Source organism: Acanthisitta chloris, unplaced genomic scaffold (genome assembly GCF_000695815.1).
Source record: "Acanthisitta chloris isolate BGI_N310 unplaced genomic scaffold, ASM69581v1 scaffold18680, whole genome shotgun sequence".
Taxonomy (NCBI): domain Eukaryota; kingdom Metazoa; phylum Chordata; class Aves; order Passeriformes; family Acanthisittidae; genus Acanthisitta; species Acanthisitta chloris.
The window spans coordinates 16,064-38,654 of record NW_008650114.1 but is presented as its reverse complement, the minus strand read 5'-3'; the positions used below and the strand labels follow the sequence as shown (position 1 = coordinate 38,654).

At 37.5% G+C, this 22,591-nt stretch overlaps 1 protein-coding gene across 1 annotated transcript in view; it reads right to left on the bottom strand.

The window, feature by feature from the left end:
• Positions 1-877: 877 nt before the first annotated feature.
• The window catches only part of LOC103810874 (gamma-aminobutyric acid receptor subunit alpha-1), a gene marked incomplete at its 3' end in the record, with an annotated part of 34,787 nt that continues 13,073 nt past the window's right edge, over positions 878-22,591 (bottom strand). Inside the window, exons 3-8 of the mRNA XM_009083800.1 lie at positions 21,618-21,685; positions 15,829-16,049; positions 14,109-14,191; positions 9,463-9,606; positions 3,670-3,822; positions 878-1,080 (exon numbers count right to left, since the gene is read on the bottom strand). Of these exons, the coding sequence (XP_009082048.1) occupies positions 878-1,080; positions 3,670-3,822; positions 9,463-9,606; positions 14,109-14,191; positions 15,829-16,049; positions 21,618-21,685 (872 nt within the window). The remainder of the gene's footprint in view (positions 1,081-3,669; positions 3,823-9,462; positions 9,607-14,108; positions 14,192-15,828; positions 16,050-21,617; positions 21,686-22,591) is intronic.

The following is a 22,591-nucleotide window of genomic DNA, read 5'->3' as shown; positions in this document are numbered from 1 at the left end:
TGTATTTATAGGTGTATATATTCCTGAATAAAAAACTTATCTTTGCATACCGATGAGTTACATCTGCTCCTCCAAATATTTGTTCAGCTGAATCTCTAGTCTGTGAATGTTCATGGTAACCAATTAGGCAAGTCAATAAAACCCAACCAAGTGAGATTACAGAAGGAGCTGACATGGTAACTCTTAGGAAATGGGAAACTTCTCTTTCATCCCCTGAATGTCCTCAACAATTTCTTGATGTACCTGTGGGTTACAGATCAGGTCTGATCCCAGACCGAAGGGAATCAGTGTGATGTTTCTCTAGTGCACTCAGGGAGATATGGATTGGGATTGCACACTCCCAAAGCCTCTCCTTAAACAAATAATTTTTTCCTATGGACCAAGACAGGAAACAAAAAAATAACCCTCTTGTGATTTATTTGGTCATGGTGACAGAGCAGCCCTCCTGAAGTTCATGTTTTGAAGCAATATACCTTGGGAACCGTCAAATACCTTAGCCACAAGATTTTTTTCCCCCTCCATTTATACTAAGGCATCCACATTTTCTCTTGCTCAAGCAGAAAAAATTAATTGTCTTCCCTTACAATAATACACATTCATCTTTTTTTTCCGCTCAATTGCACAAGTTAAAATCTCAGTAGAATATTTCATTATTTATAGCATTAACTATCATCCCAAATGTCAGAAGCAGTATTTAGGTACTCAATGTCTCAGTAATTCTTGTGTAGAAATGCTGTGTGCACACATGTGGGAACTCTTTTGGAGGAATTATTTCCTATTCCAAGTAATAAGACTTTCTAACAGGCTAAAAACAAACCCCACAGTGACCAAGGAGGGTAAGGCATGACCTGTTGGTACAGATATTAAGTGGTGTTACCTTTTCAGGAACGACACTCTTGCCATCCCACGCGTAGCCTCTCTTTGTGAAGTAATTCACCGTGGCAAATTCAATGAGTGCAGAGAACACGAAGGCATAGCACACTGCTATAAACCAATCCATGGCGGTGGCATAGGCCACCTTGGGGAGCGAGTTCCTCGCGCTGATGCTCAGAGTAGTCATTGTCAGGACAGTTGTCACTCCTGCAAAGCAAAGAGTTTCAGTGTCTTCAGAGCAGCAGCTCTATTTTGTGCTTCACTTGTCAATGTGACAATAGATGGGAAAGCCTTGTCTACACCTCTGATTCTGAGAAACTCTCCCACCTGAGTTCAGTTGTTAATTCAGGATATCAGATTTCAAGTTCTGTGGAAGTTGCAGGATCTTCAAAATATTTTATGTCTTTAGTCTTAGACATTGTTGTAGTAAACTAATATTTTAAAAGTTGAAATGGAAATAATAATGTGAGTTTTGAACTGGATACTACTTTATATTTCCTGGTATTTGGAGAATCGTCACTGTTCTTTATTCATACCCTGCAAATTGTCCTAGAGATGTAACAACTTAGCATCTTTAGTTCTTTCTCACAACAGTTCCAAGATAGCAGGAAAACTAAAAACCTTGTTGTTTCATTCATCTTATTTGGGACATGCTCCTTCAGAGGTATACTCAAGTGCACTAAGATTTGTGGGTTACTGCATTTATTTGAATTGATGTTTTTACAGATTTCTGTCCCTTTATTCATTGACATCCTGAAAGCAGCAAAGATTTAACGTAGGAACAGTGACAACGTAAATTGTATTTCTGATGTTAGAGCTTCTCATTGCTGAACCTTTCCCCTTACCTGGCCACAGGCAGCAAGCACTGAACTCACTCTGCTTGCAGCTGCTTGACAAAATGAATCTCCAAATGCAGGGTAGACATTTACATCAAATCACATGTCCACAAGTTACCTTGACAACTGCACTGTCATGTATTGAATGCGTCTGGCGAGTTCATCTCTGCTGCACTGAGTGTTAGTGAAAATGAGCAGTGGTCTAAAATAGGCCAAATAATGAACAACGTATTTACGTGCTAGTGTGAAGAGCTTGAATTATTAGTGCCTAATGAGGAAGCAGTTTCTCTTCCCTGAGAGACAACCTAATCTTGTCTTTGACTCATTACTTGTGAGCTTATGTTTCTCTTACATAGTAGTAAAACAGGATTTATAGCTTCTGTTATCTGTAATACTAAGTGGACTGAAAGACTTAAGTTGCGCTTCTGTATATATCTGCATTCATGCAAAATGTTCTGCAACTTTGTTTCTCTGCCATTATGAAATGCAAAAGCTATCTTGATACAGAATGATGCAGTAAACACTAGGCTATTTACTAAATAGCTGTCTTCTAAAAGAAAAACTTTGAGAAATGTGTGGGTTCTTAAGCCTGTGCAGATAGCAGTTTGAACATTGTGCAGTATTATATATTATTCATTGTGAGACTAGCAAATTCTGTTCTTCATCTAGTGACAATGAAGTACAGCATTTCAAACTGATGATCAGACATTTCTTTTTAAATGGCATGTGCAAAAAGAAGTAAAATAGTTACAATTTCAATAGCTTTGACTACAGAGGTCCATAAAAGTCCCTAGTAGAGCAGTTGTCAGTGAAGGTGATGATAAAAATTCCAAATTAATTTTAGTTGCTAGTCTAAACAATGTTATGTAAATCAAATTTAATTATACTGTGGTCTAAACCATTCTTCTGTAAACACACATCTGTATACCAACAGAAAGCCTTTGCCTGGTTCATGAGGTCTAAGGCTATGCAAGTTGTGATTGATTTCCAGAGGCATTGGGAAACTAAAGCACAGCTGTGAAGAGAGTCAGAAAAGGTAAATAAAAATAGCTCTTGTACACCAAGAGTTTCAGAGGCTGAATTTCTCCAAAGAGACTGTTTGGCTTTGCTATGTCCAGCATAAATGGGTAAATTTGCTCCAGCAAATCCGAAGGGCCCATAGCACCCTGTCCTTGCTGTACCCTGAGGCAGGCAAACGGGTTTAAAAGCCAGTTTGGCTGTGTCTTCCTCCACCCCCTCCTGCTAAAGGTGTTCAGGTGTCCTGTCTGAGTATCACCAAAGAGACTAGGCCACATAGCAGAAATCTCAGGTTCTAGTTTTCCTAAATGAAGATTTGTTACATCTGTTTGGTTTCCTTTTTTCAAAAATATGTACGTGAGTTGGATTAATAGCTCCAAAGATTATGCAAGTTATTTGTTTCTAATTTTAAGACCAGCATTTGCAAGCAGTGGCTAAACTCTGGGGACCAGCTGGATAAACTGGGAGTCCTTCAGACTGCCTCCTCACTGCATCCACTGAGTGCATCTACTCACCACTGTAAGCACAACAAATCGTGGCTGAGCAGGAGGCCTTTAGCAGCAGCCTGCAACAGGGATTAACAAAATTTTTAAGATAAGAATTTTCAAAGGGCATAAAGATATCAAATGATCAATACCCACTGACTTTCGATAATCTCATCATGACTGTCATTGTCTTGTCAGAAATGTTTTAATCATGTTCTGATTGTTCTGGAAAATTCAAATGCTTATCAACTACCTGAGGTGTTTTCGGGTCTCTTTTTACTATCAGTTTAAAAGTTTGGACCTACATCTTCACAAAGAAATGTGTTAACTCTTGTGTCCTGCACTATGTCCAGGCTCATGCTGTTCTCCAGTATCATGTTACACATAACTAGTTCTACTATAAAATTTCTTAAACCTATTTGCCTCCTGATTGCCAGGGGGTTTACAGTTTTGCTTACCAAATACAGTTCTTGCTGGAACAGATTCTCTGTTAAGCCAGAAGGACACCTGTGACAGTATCACTGTCATGATGCATGGCAGATAAGTCTGGATGACAAAGTAACCAATCTTCCTCTTCAAATGAAAATGTGTAGTCATAACAACGTATTCCCCTAAAACCAAGAAAAACAGGAACATTAAAGCTATTATAAATAGACAAGTTAGAGAGCTTTATAGGAAATATTTTTTTTATTATATTCACCCCTACTATAAAAAAAAGTCCTCAGATCAAACTGGGTCAGCTCTGAAGAAAACATTTAATAAACCTACTTCTGAAGTTCCACTAATAATACAAAACTAGACAGTTCTGAGAAATGCTAATTAAATTTACATATTTTCATCTCTGCTGAGTAGTGAATCAAAGTCTGCAATAAGTGGTGGCTGTTTAGAGCTCCTCTGAAAGGTCTTTTTCCAGTAGAAGATGGAAAGCCACCAGAGTATATTCATGTGATCACCACCACAGGCTCCCAGAAGTGTTTCAATTGGGCCAACCTCGAGGTGTAGCACTTGATGTGACTGTGCCTGCATTGCCACTGTTGTACTCTGAAGATTAAGTGTCCCTGTTCTGCTAATTTACTACTTTAGTAAATTATTATTCTCTCCTGAAGTAAATGGCTAATGCAAGTATAACACAACATTTTCATTAGCACTACTGTTTTGGGTGCTACAGAGCCTTATGAACAGCATCTGCTAATTGCAATGGAAAGGAATCACATATTTAAATGCATTTTATGAATACATTTAATATATAACATATAAATTGTTTAATCTCTCAATGTATGAATATGTGTCATACTCTAAACCTTTCTTGCCAGGGCAGAGCAAATAATGCTCATTTTCAGGTCACTATTTACATCATTGAAAATGGATTTTGCAAACCAGTCTATTCTCAAAAGATTGAAAACCCTATTGGGACTTTTTTTTTTTTTTTGAGCAGATTGATTCTCGTTATTATGCAATAAACATCATCTTTGGAATGAAACAAGTAGACGTAAATGAATGGAAACTTCTGTCTACATTAGAGATGACATGTGAAATTACTGTAGTTCTATTTTAAAATGTAGGCAGCTGGAAAGAGAAAGCTGCTCTTGTACAGGAAAAGCTTAAACTGGATTGAAAAACTATGTCTAGACATCGGCTGCTTATGCACTGAGCATGTCAAACACCCATTTTGTTAATGCAGAGTCTAGAAGAACATTCATTTGAACAATCTTGCTCAACATATAACCCCGAGGAAAACTTATTTGTAAGATGTGACAATACTCCTGGTATGTTTCAATATAAAAGACAGTGGCAAAGGTGGGGGAAGACAATACATTTTAAATTAAGAGGTAAAGCAAAGGATGTACAAGAAATTTTTTCAAAACTAGGAGTGGCAGAGGTAGCACAATGGGCATTATTACCTGAATTTTATTCACCTTTCTTTAACTTTCAGTGAAACAACCTTCCTCTCCTCCGTACCAGAGATTATGATCTTATGAAGGGTGCCAGTCTTGGCTAGGAGAGCCAATAATTTAATTTTATCTACTAAAATATGACGTGGGAAGCTATTTTAATGCAATCAGATATAGAATGCTCACAGTGGTATGTCAGAATTAATTCAGTGATTGTAGATGGCAAGCTAAGAATACAGAGTGAACACCCCACTGTACTCTGAAGCTTTATTTAGCTGCTTAAATTATCAAAGTATTTTTAACCTCTGGAAAATGAGAACAAGATCCAAAGCATAAAGGCAATTAAAAAGACAGGGATTACTCTCATCTGTTAAGCACTGCAGCAGGTCTGAGCTAGAAATCAGCTAAAGGTAATGCTATGAGGGGTGAATTAGGCAAAGCAGAGGCCTAGGATAACACCTTACAGCTCAGTTACAAGGCTAAAACACCCTCTTAAGTCTCTAAAGTACCAGTTGCAGTCATTTATTAGAAGACAGATCTTTGAGGAGATTGATTGAAATGACTGCAGGACACAAAAACACTCCAGTTATTTACTGCATCTTTAGCTTTCCATATCTTACGACTTTCTTTAATTACAAAGCATATCCACATTCATGGCAGCTGCTTTTCATTCTCTAACTTTCCAACAATTCCCCTGTAATGCTATTTTGAAAGCATTGTAATACAGCCATAAAATTCCCTACAAGCTAAAATTTCAAAGAGCTCTTGAGCAAAACATTGCCTATATTCACAGTGTCTGGTTGCTAGGCTTTCACAAAGTGTAGCTTATGCATATTATATGCTTTTATCTCTTATCTCATCCAAAAAAAGTGAGAAAGAAAGGTATTTCTTAGCTTCGTTGTAACTCCCAAAGTCTTCTCCAAATATTGTGCAGATAAATCTGGTTTCCATTTTACTTATTCCATGAGGTTTAAATTGGTTTGTCATATTACACAATATGAAGCATTAAAAAGTGGTCACACAAGTCCTGCATCTATATTAACCTAATATTTTCAATATCTGTCCACATTTGAGTATTTCCAGAGCTCTGGAAGGGTTTGTGCCTGTGCTCATTGCTTCTGTAGTCACAGTTTTTAACCACCCCTTAATTCTACAGCATATCACAATAATTGAGTCAAATGTGCAGGTACTACAAACTAACCTGGGTCCTTAGATGAAAAGAGTTGATAATTCAATAATGTTACTTTAAAGCTATTACCCAGAGCTTTGTAAAGTGTTTGTAATAAACTAAATTTATGAGGTCAGCACCTAAAATTAATGTGTACCACATCAGACATGGGGTTTGAGGTGGGGACTGAGTTTTAGCTGTAACAATACTGTCTCTATCACTGTAGGTGAGAAGTAAGGCTTTCCTTGCCATTAATTTAAAACAAAGTATTACTTATGGCATATAACTTAGCAAAAAAACCTCTTAAGAACATCCTCTAGGCAGATTTACAGAACATCAGAAAAAAACAGACCATTGTGAGTATAAATCCTGATGATTCTTTTCTGATGAAAGCAACATTCTCAAGGTGGCAAAATAATTCTATGCAAATAGAAACTTGCATGAGCCCTTTAAGCATTTGTTAAGATGCTTATGAAAAGGATCATTTTAAACTCTTTCTGAGTCAGTAAGAATCAGTAGCTGGCGAGTGACAGAAATTTTACATACAAATAAAAACTGCATGACTCTGCTTAAGCACAACAGCAGCAGCAGTAATTATTATTTTTACGTCTGTAGTGCCTGCATGTTCCATTGCCAGCATAGATGGATAAACTATAGCATAAAAAAGTTTTAGACTTCCAAGACTTTCTTGTCATTAAAAAATCAGTATTAGTAGTTACCCTGTTCTATATCCAGAAACAAGAATAGCAGGTGGCCTACTAGCCAAGGGAGAAATTAAAGAAGAAATAGATAAATAAAAGGACTTTATCAATCCACCGAATTATTTAATAGCTTTGAGAATGTATAGAATATCCCAGCTACACCCAACTCCTTGGCAGATAAGTATTGTTGTTCCAGACAACAATAAATATAATCTTAAAACTGCCCAAGGTGTTGTACAGTCCTCCAATGATCCCCAGAATCAGCTGCAATAGCTTCACTTTCTGGCCTATTAAAGGTGCTGAGAACTCTTAAGCAAAGATTGTCTTCAATTCCTTTTGTCTTTTTATATGATGAGTCATCACCCACGACTCTGAAAGTAGGGAGGAATTTCAGACTTTTCATTACATGTCATATCTTAAACCAGGGATGATGAGAGGACAAAGATGTGCTAGAAGATTCTGTTGAGACTAGTTGCCCACCTATCTCAGTAGGGAGAAAAGGGATTATTAACCACTTCTGATCCTCACCATTATTTTGGGGAAGGGAAAGCATTTTCCTCTCCAAAGCAAATCAAGAAGAGTTTTTCTTTGAGACACTGAATGTGCAAGCACTAAATACATTTCTTCCACCATTGTATATTATTATCAGGTAGTGACTAAGGAGGATTCTAAGTTTGGTACTAAAAAGATTCTGTAATGGGATTATTTTTAGTCTTGATAACCATTGCCTTTATTTCTTTATACTATTTTTCAGCATCTAGAAAATAACATCTTCATTTCAGCACATTTTATATATTCACTCTACTGTATTTAACTTCATGGACAGACATGGTAAAGAGCTTCTTCAGGTAGAAAAAGAAGGCAAAATTCAAACCTTTGAAATAGCATAGGCCAAACAAATTTTTTGTTTCTTTCTTCATAGAAATCCATGAAGAAATTTTGCACTTATGTTTCAGTTCTGTTTGAAAATTTCTTACCTGCCTTTCTTAAGAATTTATAGGGTGCTTCTCTCCTAGCTGTCTAATTACCCTGAACCGTATCTGATATTATCTATTTGGTTTAGACACTTTCCCAAGCTTATGAGTCTTTTCTGATTATCCTGTGGCATTACAATGCAAGCAGCAGGCAGGGAGTTGGTGATGAGTGCAGAGGGCAGCCCTGCAGGCTGCTGAGGGCTCTCTGAGCCAGCAGCTTCAGAGCAGAAAGTGCAAAGAGCCAAGATCCCTGCAGCTCCCCACAAATCCCATTGACTTTTCAGTGAAGGGCAACTGGGGTAAATTACTGGCTGCACAAAAGTCAAGGGCTACACTTCTGGCTGTGGCCAGGCCAAGAGTTCTCCCCTTTCCTTTTCACATGCCTGATGCATTCGTCTGTGCTCCGTAATGAGAACAGGGAATCCATGGGAGCAGTTGTGTTGATATTGTTCTTACGCAAAGTCTTTATTACTACCATCCCACCTCTTTTCTGATTACATTAACTGAACAGACGCTTCCAAGCAGTAACCTAGAAACTTGTCTGTGAGAGATTTTCTTGGCTCAATAGAGCATATGAATATTATTTTGGCAAGCTAAATAAAAAATTCGGGCACAAATTACAGTTCACCTTAAAGTGACTCACTTTCCCTTTAATGTTCATTGACTTTATCAATAACACATTAGAAAATTTGGTTTATGTGTAGGTATAAGCGTACTTCTCTAAGTCACAATGTTGGGTGCATTCAAAGCAACACAACTACTGCTCCTAAAGCAGTGCTGCTTTTGGTCCATTGAATGGTCAATCTGGGCAGCACAGCTCTTGTTCATGCCCAATGCTCAGTTTCTTACTGCATTTAGGTCTTCATGCCCCTTCCAAATTCTTAGAAAATAAATTTTTAAAATTACATCTTGAAACAAACACTGCAAATTGAAAAACAAGGGGTTTAGCCACTACAAGGTTGCAGGTATATCACACAATAAATGTCAGCTATATTTCTGTATCTCATTAATAATTTTGGAGTTAAAGCTGGTGTTAGCATTAAGCTAAATCCTGTTTGGATGTTCCAAATGCTTTTTTAATTTGATGACATTGTTTTTTTCATTCTCTAAATACCTCCTTAAAAAAATATATGCTTGCTTTTAGCAACTTCACTGCCTCCAGGAATATGATCTTTGAGGATTCATATTCTTAAAATATTTTATCAGCTTATGTAGTAAGTAGATAACACGATAAGGATATAAGGAGTGCTCCTTTATAATGTAAATTACTGTTTTTTTCTGGCTAGATCTGACTCTGTAGGAAGCTTTTTAATTGTTCAAATATTTTAACCACCAGGTGTAGTAGGAAAATAATCCCTGGATACATTATCTTTTCAGAGTCATGTTTTCCTAATCTGAAGCTCATATATTGCAATTTACCTCTCTCACTCTTATATATTTGTATGTTTTTATTCTGCTCTAAATTATATTTTTGGCAGTTAAACATGACCCTTCCCAAAAAACTTTTTTCACAGACCTGTACTGGACTGCACAATTCCAGAGTCCACAGTTTGTCCAAGCAGATCATACTGGTTCAATCGAGAGCCGTCTTCAGCCACAACCACTGACCGTGCTGGTTCCCGTGTCCATTCATACACAACCTCTGCTCTGGTATAAGCATCTAAATTAAAAGAAATACATTGCATTTCAGCTTTGAACCTTGTGTTGCCTTCTGGCTTTATCAGAACAGTTTTAAGCAGTAGTTTGAATATTAAATTCTCCTTAATTATCTGTGGAAACACACAACTTGCTTGCTGGAATTTATCTATGGGAAATACAACTGATTTTACAGATCTATCCATATGATGATTACATAAATATCTGCTGTAGGGCTGGACTAAGGTTGGTATAAAAATATTTCTCTCTTACCTAATTCCTACTTATGTAAATGTACCAGAGGTGAGAGTGAGATGTGGAATTTCATGTGCATGCAAGGACTCAACCCTTTGTCTACTTTTTAACTGCTGTCAGGAAGGACAAAACCCAGACTTTTCAGGTTTTCATAGTGTGATGTGTTGTCTTGGCCACTCAAAGACAGTAAGCCCTTCTCAGGGTGGCTTCAGTGACCTTCGCATCCTCAGCCTGGCTACAGCTCTCCATGTGGTTATCCCTCTGTCGTGCTATCCTTGCTGTAAAACAGGCCTAGCAGACAGTTCTGAGGCTGCCTAGGCTAGAGTGAGTTTAAATCACGATTACTGTATCTTTTTTTTTTCTTTAGTCATTTCTGAGAAATCCTCAAAGTCAATTGAGTCTAGATTAAAGCAAAAGTAAAACACTGTTGGCTCTCCAAATCTCAGCAGCCTGGTATGTTACATAGGCAATTTGGCAGCATATTATCTATGCCATCGAGGGGATTTGTGCTGTTATTTATCTTATTTCAGGAATCAAGCAATATATTTTAGTCTTAGTCCCGCAGTAAAATTCTTCTGTCTTTTTGTGTAGCCTGGAGTCTGGCAGCTCTCCCTCTGAGTAGTTAGGGTGGGAGTTAGCTGACTACATAGAGGCATCTAGTGTAATTCTTTACAACTAAGAGCATCCAAAGACATGTATGGGACTGAATGTGTGATCAGAACCTATATCAAGTTCGCACCCACCAAAAGCAGTTGGGAGCCAGGAGGGATATCTTAGGGATCCAAAATGACAGTAGAATCTTACCTACAAGATGAGATTTCCCCCTTTTTGAGACTGGCAAGCAGAAAAGGCAAGGGAGGAATCTGATTCACTTGACCTCATTTGTGAGTTAGCAGTTTTATCTTATCAATGGAAGAGATAACAGTCAGTAATTGAAGAGGTGGTGTTGGATGTAGTGCACTGGGTAATTAATTGCATGGCATTTGATTCTGCATTATTGAAGCTGAAGGGTGCTTTTATGCTCAGACTTCATATTCCCCAAGCACTGTAACATATCTTGGAATATGTTTTTGGAATCAATGGTAAATGCAAATCTATATCTAAATAATTCTGACTTGAAAAATAATGGCAGCAGTAAATACAGGAATTGAGTTGCTAATCTAGTCACATAAAGAGAGAGTGGCAATAACACTATTAATTTTCAAGCATTTGTTCTGGACTATGAAAGCTGCTTGGAAGAGAGATGACTGATTTTCTGAGCTGCTGAGAACCACTGGATTGGGTTAGAAGGGAGGGAGTACACTCATCAGTGCTGGAATGACCTTGCCCTGCCCTCTAACTGCCAGATTTTGGTACTCTATCCAGCTTCCACCCTCAGCTTCCAATTCAGATGGCGTAAGCAGCAATGCAGCCTTTTGCTCCCGTCACTGCTGGTGGGCATCTGCCTTTCTGATTTTGTTTTGCCAGCATATGGCATTTTGTTGTTCCAGAATTTCTTTAGCATTTGTCACATTGAATTTACACTGGAATAACCTCTAGCTTAAGCTGCTCTATGGCAAATCACTTTAGCCTTGGAGCTGGATCAAACGTCTATTGGCCTCTACAGCATGGGCAGAGTGCATAGGAGACGTGCAACTCCTTCCATGTGAGGCCTTTTGGAATCCAGCTCCAACAAGTGATAAGTAACAGTGGAGGATGCAAAAAAACTCTCATCCAATTTAATCCAAAACAAACAGAACTAGGAAACTCTACCTTAGGGAGCTACTAAGCGTAATATTGTAGTCTGCACTAAAAGCATGGCTTTTGTGACAATTAAATGCACTTTTCAGTAAATTTTCCAGTCCATTAAGATGATGGGTATTAATTCTTTTAGTCGTTTGACAGAAATGTCCCAAATGTAGTTAAATATAATTCTTCCTTTAAAAGTGGCAATTAAATATAAGAACTCTTCTTTTTCTATGTACAACAGTGAGCCCCATTTTGCTATCTTGCCTGGGCCTGCCCATTTGCCCTATGGGAGATATTTGTATTTCTATCAATAACTAAATATTGATAGAAATATTGTAAAACCTGATAATTATGACATATAATCTGAATAGAAGAAGGGGAAAGGTCCAGCTTTAAGGACTGTTTTGGACAGTGAATTCCTCATGCACTGTCTGCAGTAAAACCATGTTACAGAAGGAACTCCTTCCCATGAGGATCCCAGACTAGGAGCTTGCCTGAATTTTGTAGGGGAATGCAAGTTTTCTTCAAAATGCCTTGATTTTGTCTCACGATCCTTCCTAGTATTTGGAGTTACTTGTTTTTCTAGGCCCTGTTTAGGACAGTTGCCATGATAGTCAGTTCATGTTCAAAAGAAAAAAAAAAGGAAAATTCCTGTAAAACATGACAGACCACAGCTGCACTCTGAGCTTACAGCGTCAGTTATTGCCTCTGGCTGCAGTGTAAGAAGTGATCTTTCCATCAGAAATAGTACAGATTTATTTTTTTTTTCAATTCAGAAAATTATGTATATTAATATCTTTTTTTTTAAAAGATAGAAAAGAAACTAAACTAGATACAAAAGATATGCAGACACAAGTGCATGTCTTTCTGCTGTCTTGTTTTTACCTTGTGGTCTGGTTCTGGACTTGTATGTAAATCCATATTATCTACCCCTTTACATTAGTCATTTCTGCAAATCTTAGTCATTTATTTGAGGCAAAATCCTTAGTAATCTGGAAAGCTGTGCACTCTGTGAACCAGGAGTACATTAATCTGGGACACAGTGGGCAAGAAAGAACTCAGTGTAGGAAAAGAAGGGGAAATATTGTTCATACTAGGGAGTGTCTGGTGTTCAGGTTGTGGCTCAGTGATGCACAGATGTGAAAGGTGTCATCGGGTCTATAAAATTCAGTCTAGTAGTTCACATTTGTTCAACAACTGTTCATGGTTTAACTTGTCATTAGCATATTTAATGCACGATTAGCCACCTCCCCAGCCCCAGCCTGAATTCCTCCCGGGCACTTTAATGTGCCTATCCAAGGGTATTCGATCCTGTGACCACTCCCGATCTGCACAGATCTCCTGGTATTAATCTCCTGTTATTAAGAACCCACTGCAGCTATTTGCCCTGCTATTAGCTTCTCCCCCACCCCATGCTGTTTCACAAAAGATTTGGAAAGATTTATTGGAAATGCTGTAAGAGAACTTAACATTCAAGGAGTCAACTATTCTTGTTAGTTACGCTCCAAGGTTATATGAGCTTTTTGTTCTCCAAGTCTTATCTAGGAGGCTAGCAGCTCTTTAAAGACAAAACATCACTCCTGTCTCATGGTAAACATAGAGCTATTCAGCCCAAGTAAATTATTGCCCTGTCGGGTACCATGTGAAGAATGAATTGGGTGCTCTGTTTGTTGGCTTCTAAAATTGATCAAGCCACTAAGTACCCATTATCAGTGAAACGACACATTTCTGTTAGAAAAAAGTAGCCATTGAAGAAACAATTTGTACACTATTACACCTTCCATAAGTTTTACCTTCCTTGTGTTGAATCAACTAGGATAAATCAACTCTTCACTTTGTTGGGTTTTTTACTGAAAAAGTTGAAGGGGCACTATATTTAATTTTTACAAATATAATGTTTAGTTAACTCTCAGGTTGGTTTCTATTCAAACTGAAGTTTTGGTGGAAATTCTCAACTGACAAAAAGCTCTGTCAGTTACTGCATTGATTTCAATTACTCTACATTTTGTTCAGTATGTTCTCTGATCTGAGGTTACATGCTGCAATTGTAGGAGTCTATTTGGAGATTTCTGCGATTTTTTTCACTTCCAGAAGTTTTGCACGCGTGTAATATGATTATTTTATAATCCCAGGAAAAATTTTGTTCTAATCATACCGAGACTATGGAAGCAAAAATGTTTTCACCTAAACCAATTCAGTTCTCCATGGTGTGTATTACTTTTCTCTAACATTCATTTTGGGTCTTAACAAAATAAAGCAATTTATAAGATTAATATTTCCAACGTGACAAACTACTTTTCTAGATGTTTAGAGCACTGTCATTTTTGTCATTTGTGAATGTCCAGGCATGACACTGTAGGATATTTCAGACACATAAAATGTTCACTATATTAAATACAAATATACATATATAAGAATAAAAATACAACCCTGACAAAAAGTGAAAAATACACAAGATTAAAACCTTGAGGTTTTCTTAGTTGCAAAATACTCTTTTTAAAAGTGTCCTAAAAAGGGAGAAACCTCAATTTAAAATAAACTTACAGCTTCCAAATTTCAAGGGGCAAGCATGTGCATCCATAGGAAAGTCTTCTAAATGCATTGGACATTCTGCTCTCACAGTCAATCTATAACGGATTAATGAGCAAAAGGACACATTTATTCTAGTTTCATAGAATTAGCAAATAGATTTCTATTAAGACACACAGAATAAGTATAGCATCGTAACTGTTATGTGATTAATTAGCATTTAGAACAGGGCCTGAGTTGTCTGGCTGGGAGTGCCAACAGGCATGTGCAGACACAGCAGTGCAACTGGCTCTGCCCCTCTGCCACACACTTCACAGTACATCAGAGACATGCTCAGACTTCTAACTTGGCGTGAGGATTAAAGTCTATTAGCAACTGAAATTGCTTCCTTGCCATCATCATAAAATTGGCCCAGTCTGGATGCTCAGACATTCGCTGAAATCATTTCATTGCTATCAGCTTGAGTGCAAACATGTTTCTCAATAAAAGCGATTAAATAAACTAGAAACAGTCACATACAACACATCAGCAAGGAATGAACAATAATACTTGAATACTAGGCAGAAGATTGCATTGAGGCACTTGCAAAGGTGAGGAAATAGAAATGGTTATGCTCAAAAAAAGAGACATATGTGAACAATGTGCTGCCAAGACAGTGTTCCTGTGGATTAAATCCCTAACAGCCAAGCATTTAGAAAGACAAGAAAAATTGACCTAGACCTGTGTAACTATCAGCCAAGCAGATTCTACTTTAGCCTAGGCAGTCCTGAAAGATGTTGCAGAATAAACTGAACATCCCAAAAGCCTGAAGACTTTGTTTTCTCCAAATACTTGTACTGATTAAAAAAACCCCAAACTTTAAAGTTGTTAAAAGAAAACTCAGTGTTCACCTATGTACCAAGCTATCCATCTTGGCTGGAAGTCAACTGAATTCCTTTATACCCTGTGTGATTCCATGGGAGACGTAAAGAAAGGATGTGCAGCTCTGTAGAGACAACATACCATTTTTTTCATTCTTTAATTTGTAGTCTTTCAATCCAGAATGTTTTCATGACTGTACCATAATTATTTCAAAAGCATTTATTTAACTCCTCTGACAACTGGATAGCTAAAGTTCAGTTATCCATGAAGAGAACAATATATTTCCAGTAAGAGTGGCTTCAGCATAAAAATAATTTTTCTCCTAACTTTCCAAATGCTTTAATCAATTGTTTTTCTTGTTATGAATGGAATAAGCAATGTCTATTTTTAGACTGTCACACTTTGTATTCCCAAGCACAAGAAATGCTAAGAATGGGTAATGAATTCTGTGTGCATCTGCCTGTTCTTAGAATCTGCCTTCTGTAAGACCCAAAGATTAAAGACCTTTGTACACAATCTAGGAGTACAGATTATATTAAACTTTCAGGCTGTATTATACTTGCTGATGGAATCCTTGAAAGCAATGCCAAATTAAGGTCCTCTGGAAACTGATGGACTTCTAAGACTATAAGAACCATTTTAAAATTGAGCACTAAGACACATCCAGGGACTGTATAAGGTATCACAGCAGGAGGAGTAAAAATAAACACTGCAAATGGCTTGGTGTGTCCATCATTCCACAACCTAGTGTGAAAAAAATTACTAAGCAGGAATCAAATTATGCTCAAAAAGGAACCTGCTTCCTGTCTGGAAAATAACCTTTCACAAGTTAAATTATCAAACTAAATGAAGGATATAATACTTTAGGGCTCACCTCATTGTGTATAGCAACGTCCCATCCTCTGTAATTCGTAATAGTTTATTTGGCATTGTCATGTTATGAGCCACTGACTTCTTTCCATTGTGGAAAAAGGTATCAGGTGTCCAAATTTTGCTGGCCATTAAATTATTTAACCGGAGAACAGTCATAGGTCCTTTGAATTTTAATCTCTCATCTTTCCAGCTCTGGCGGAAAAATACATCTATAGTGTATTCCTACATCAATTCAGAAAAAAAGGGAAACACTTATGATGCCACATTTTGCAAAATGAGAACTTGAAAAATATGTTCTTACCATTCCCTAGAAGCAAGATGACTACTAACAAAATTAATAATTATCAGAACATTTATTCTCTGTATTACTTACAGTGTACCTGCAGCTGGTTATTAAACAGTTGCAATATCATAACTGTATTGAACAGAACAAATGTTAGGAAGAATAGTATTTCAGAATACTGAGACACAATAGATTGAGATATAGTGGAAACAAAATAATTCAGCCTTTTCTCACTTCTCCTTCCATAAAACTACCATTTGTTGCTGCAGATGGGAGGTCAGTATGTGTGGCACAGGAAGGATGTGTCTTGGAATAAACAAGCCTGGTGAGACAGGATCTTACCACAGCTTTCTTGTCTAAGTGTCTCATTAGCAGAAACATGGGATGAACCTGCAATAAGTTCACAGTTCACTAAAATTATGTGGTCTGATTGCTGAGATGTGGACTAAATCACTGGACTACAGAGAGCTGAGGGCAGCTTTGGGCCAAGAGTTACAGTTTGATTACACAAGGACTGGGCCAATGGAGAAAAGAAGCAGTGGCTGACTCAGTGTACACGGGAGAATCAAAATAACCAACACTCACTACGAAAGAAATTAAGAGGGAGTGGGTGAAATTAGGATATTGGCATATTATATGTAAAATACAGATGTATATGGGGTGAAAATGTGAAAAACTTCTGTGGATGCAGTGCAGTATAGTATTTTCCCAAGAAAAAATTCCACTCTGCCATGAAAGTTCCATATGGAATTATCCTGCCCCTTCCATCCTTCACGGCTATAATATCATGTGACATGAAAAGCAGTTATCCAAACACGGTTCTAAATTACTCTGAATAATAATCTTTTAGCTGAGAAACTGAACCTTTGCTGAGATCTTCTGCCAATGGAGATGGCAAATCCTGAAATAGAAAAAATTCCATGTGTGAAGCCACACACAGCTATAAGGAAAAGAGGTGCCCTGATGAACATGTTGGTAAAGAGAAACATTCTGGATGGAGTGTGCAAAATCTCTCCCTTAGACTTGTGGTTTTCCTTTTAACAAACAGCAACACTCCAAACAGCGTAAACAACTGAGCTCCTTATTCCTTGTGCAACTATTAGCAAGAAAGAATGGAGATTCTTCCTGGTGGTGTGTTTTTCCTGCTTTCAGGGCCTGAAATGCTTGAATCAATTTCTTGTTGACATGGAAATGTTGTAGTTCCATAAAGTCTTCTTACTTTCGGTTAGTCTGGTTTGTTGGGTTTTTTTGATTTATTTACATCCCAGACCTGTGAATCATTTTGGTGCATACTTAATTGTACCTGTTTAATACATTTGTTTAATCACGTGCTCAGTGAACTGCTGAAGTCTGAATTTGTTCAGCTTCAGTGACAGCTGTTGTGCACTTATAACCAATTACCTGCTTCAGAGTTTTGCTGGGTCATGGCTTTATGTTGAATTGGGAGCAAAACCTTGTCCCAGGTGTGCACCAGAATAGGAGAGAAGGAGGTGTGAAAGACAGTAGCTCTCATTAAACTATTGGGTTTCCTCCATGTTTTACTAGCTCCAAAGAAAATTTCCTCCTACACACGTGGGAAAGGTAAAAGACATGCCCAGGAGGTGACATCATTTCAGTGTGCATGTAAGCCATTCCTTTTTCTCCTTCAGCTGCAAAGAAGGAGGTGAGTGGGAGGTGGTACAGGTTGAGAGAAGGGAGTCTGGTTCTTCACTTTCTACGAACACAAGGTTCTTATGCTGGAAAAGAACGAGGAGTCTGAGAGATTTGATAAGGGACCTGACAGCATAAGATCAAATTCAATTAAAAAGTAGCTGACAGGTCATGCCTGGCACAGAGTGAATCCCTCTGTATCCCAGGCCATTGCACCATATAGGATGAATTAATTTTGACTGAGATACCTCAGCTCTTCAGCTTTCACTACCCACTTTAGCATATATACTAATTGTCCTCAAATGAATCCTGACAGCTGATCTTTAAGCTTGAGTCATCAGATACTCTGATTATGGCTTTCTTCTACAAGAGGGGGCCATGCAGAACAAGAGAACAGAAGGATTTTCTCTAAACCATATACAATAGCAGTGGCCTATGTGCAAACATATGAGTGAGGAGAAATTCAGAATAAACTCTTCACAACGGAGAATCTTCATTCTGTAGAGTGCAGGTAAAAATAAGAGGATTTCTACCAGCATTTGCTATAAATTATATGGCATTGAATTTTTATAACATTCTGACTTAAACGTTCTCTGATTTACTCATCTACTCCCTGGACATTGTTTATTCACTGGGTAGACCACTCTGTGGTCTACACGACATGCTGTATAGGAAGGTAGGAATACAGATAATCATTCCTGAAAAGCTTACAGTACAGAAAAAGTGGGAATGAAGGTTTACGAGGAAAAAAATCTGCATTAATAAAAAAGTTAATTTAAAAATGCTTCTTATTCCAAACGATACACATCAAAAATTTCACAACAATGGCAGTTGTGTGAGAATAGTCAGGAATCTGCTGGTCAGCTCAATCCACCTTCTGAACATGCCTGAAAACCTGCAAAGTTCTACCAAAAAAAAAGATGATTTTATTTTCAAAAGTGCTTTTCTCCTGTTTAATTTATTCACAAGTATAAGAACAAGCCAAGACATTCTCTTTATAGAATAACAGGTTATGTCTATGCTGCTCTTAAAAGAGTGTATTGAGAGTGGGTAGAGACACCATGTACTCCCTGATATATCAACCTACTATCTATATAAGTGCCTCACTGGATTCCTGCAAACAGATGGTGTAGGTATGCCGATGTCTCAGTGTGGCTGTGGTTTCATAACACATGGCGTCAGCTGGAACCGCTCACTGCCACCTCCCAGCCCAGTCCTGGGCTCTGACAGCAGCACATCATCCCCTCACACTGCCAATCCAGCTGCTGTGCGGTGACCAAATCCCACCATCAGGTCTGTGCTTACTGCAAACCTGTAAATCTGGGGGAGCCCTCAAATGGTGGTGTCTACAACCAACCCACAACATGCACAGAGGACTTTGTTCTAAATGTTCGTTGAAATTAATGTAAATTTTATATTCTGGGAATCTCTTCATTTTATCTTTCTCTCTTCATCTCTGATTTCACACTTAGTTCCTTAAGCAGAAGAGTTAGCACGAGTAGGCTGCACACACATTATTTTTCACGGGAGGTGAGTAGGAGTTTTACACTAAATACTTTTCTGTGAATTCTTTAGTTTTCAAAACATATGAGCACCTGCCTCTGTGTTTCTTGGTCACACACTTTATTAGAAGACTGATTAATTCCTTCTCCTGTTTGGCAGAAAATCAGGAGCCAATGTGTTATGGGCTTTGAATTATTTTTGAGATTTTCTTTTTCTAGGTGTGATCCCTTAGACTACAGTAATTTATATACTGAATTATAGCTGAAGAATTTATTTTTTTTTCAAATACACTTATTTCAAATCCAAAAGTTGATTACTTTTGGCTTCTGCATTTTGTTCTTCTTTAAAACCCAAATCCCATACAAGTACCAGTTTGTCCTAGGAATGTCAAATTGGCTTTACCTTCTACTTAGTAATCAAATCACCTGAAACTACCAAGTATAAACAGATGCTGATGTACAAAGATTAAACAGTCCCAAGTAATTCAGCAGGCCTGTCAGTTACTCTGAACTTATGCCTGCAGGTAGGAAAGTATCTATGTTCATTTGGTTATTAGACTGCCATTCATTAGTAAAGTTTTCTAGCAAATCTGACTCACCAAAGCACACAACAGCTTTGCCAGTTGGCTCATACCAAACAACTCCAATCAGTATTCATACAAAGCAAGCACTGACCCGCAGATATCCAGTGCTTTTTATGTTCACCTCCCACAAGAATATATGACCAGCTCAATACTTTAAATTACCTGACTTTTCAGGAAATTAACAAAACTGGAGCAACTTCAGATCACTTATGAACTGCAGCTGCTACAGTTTTAATTCCAAGACTATTAAATGTAAAAATCTATACATTTTAATCGCATGACTGTGTTCAAAGTTCCCAGTTTGTCCAGAGGTTATTGGTTACCTGTTTTGAGACAGAAATGGGAAGGAAAGGTGAAGTGCTGTGCTGAACCCCTTACCAGAATACAAACTCTGGATGTCAGTGGTTTCTACCGAGCTTTAACGCAAGGAATTCTCCTCCTTCTAAAGTACAATTTAGAGTAATATGTAGATGCTGTAATTTCACAAGATTATCACAGAACAAAAAAGGAGAAGTCACTGAATGATTTTTTTTAAATTATTCTTCATGATATATACAATCCTTAATATGGTACATATGTGCTGAGGAGACAAGGCACCATCTCCCTGTGTTACCCTTCTGCTGTAGGTCTAAGCAGAATGATTGGTCAAAAACTCTGTGCTGCCCAAGCTGTTTTTTTCTCATTTAAACAGTACAACATCAGTTGCAATTAGAAAGTTGATCCAAGCAATCAGGAAAATGCTGTCTTTTCATAAAGTTCACTTAAAAAAATAATCTTTTTAAAGTTACATTCTGTTATTCCATTCCTTAATACTGTTTTGAGTAGTCCGAAACATAAAAATTACCTGGTGTTTAAGCCCTCTCTATGGGTTGAGTTCAGATAAAACAACTGGCAGGTTTGTGTTAAGAAATGGAACTAGTTTCCTTTCCTGTAATGGTTTTTTATATTTTTTAAAAAAAATCTTTCTTTTGGTGAATGTATTTAGTTAAATGTAGCCAGTGACAAGGTTGAACAGGATGTTTTCAGCATTCATCCTAATACCAGTGAAAACTGGTGGCTGCAGACCACACTTTCCCCATCAATAGCAACCTACTTGTGCAGAACTCATTTATATGCAAAATTTTAAGTACCTTATCCGTATTTCTACACAACTTTTAATATCTCTTAAGACCAGAGCTCACAACATCTTCATTCAGTTTTCTGAACTTCTCCATCCCCTGCAGTTATCTAGCAATTTGATTTTAATATTCATTCCATAAGGAAGTGACACTAATTCTCTCATTAATCTTCTCTTCTCTTTTAGCAGCCAAGATCTAGGAAAGTCACTTCCCATTGATCAGTAGCTTTTAATATAAAAATACAGGTTAGACGGTACAGATGTCACACTGCAGGCATAAGTGTTAATTGCGTTTTAAGATGATGATCTTTCTCAGCAAATTGGATCAGTGATGTGCCAGCAAGGACCTAAGCAATCATTCTCAGAAGAATACGGATCCAAACCCTAATGCATTTCATAATATATTATGTAGCAAACATAAGGTCTGTTAAAACACATTATTAAAGTCACCAAGGCTGCTAATTTCAGGGCACTTAAACACAGTCACAGCTAACAGGAATGGTAGCACATAAAAGCTGACAGCATTTTTGGATCAAGGGCTTAAAGAAAACCCAACCTTAAAAGGGGTAAATAAGTTATAGCATAGATCTTTCATCCTCCAAATTAAAAAAACAAGAGAAAATGAGTCCTGTAGAAATATAGGCCATCACTTACCATATCATGGTCTGACACAGGCCCAAAACTGGTGACGAAGATGTCAGTCTTCACTTCAGTTACACGCTCTGATGAAGCAGGAAATTAGGACAGTGAGTGTCTATCAACACCCTTCATTAGATCTAACCACTACCAATTCTCACAAAAAAATAGAAAAATGATTGGCTTTGATTAGCCATTCTAAAATTGGTCTACAATATGGTCCTGGTAATATACTGCTTCTAGATGTAATTTCACAGTCAATATTGTCAGCAACAGGTTTTTTTTATTACAGTGTTTCCACAGAACTTTTTGAGACATAGCTTGTGATGCCACAGTATACCAGTCACAGTTCCACTGTTGTGGAAATCTTTTCACTCCTTGATATATCTTCTTGTCTGACAATATAAACAGTGCTGAATATTGTACATAGTACTCCAAAGTTTCATTGGGTACTCATTGGTTTCTGGGCAAGCTAAAATAAGGTCTCTAATTAACCCTGGTCTTATGAGTTATGTGTTTTGTAGTAAGACACAGGAACATAGCAGAAAAAAGAGATAGAATACATTAGGGTGTATAAAAACATAAAGATGCTTTATTGGTATGAGTTAGAAATGGCTGCATTACCCTTTACTGCAATAAACAAAAAGGAGTTAAAACTTTTCTAAATAAACATCAGCTAAACTTCTCTACTGAAATCACATGTGTAAGCATTTTCTGAAAGTGAGCTCTCCAGTCACAAATTTGTTCCACAGGCCTCAATGATAGATTAGTATAAATAATAATTCAGACATCTACAACAGGTACATAACACAGATTATATGTATATGTTGTATCACAATGCTAGATTTGTCTGTGATTTCCAGGATGTAAGTTTGCTCCAAGGCCCTTGGCTATGTCTGAAGAAACTACTGATTTCAGTGGTTGCAAATGCTGAGTCTGAGACACCAGAAATGGTGCTGATCTCCAGAGCCAAACATCTGGTTCTGCACATC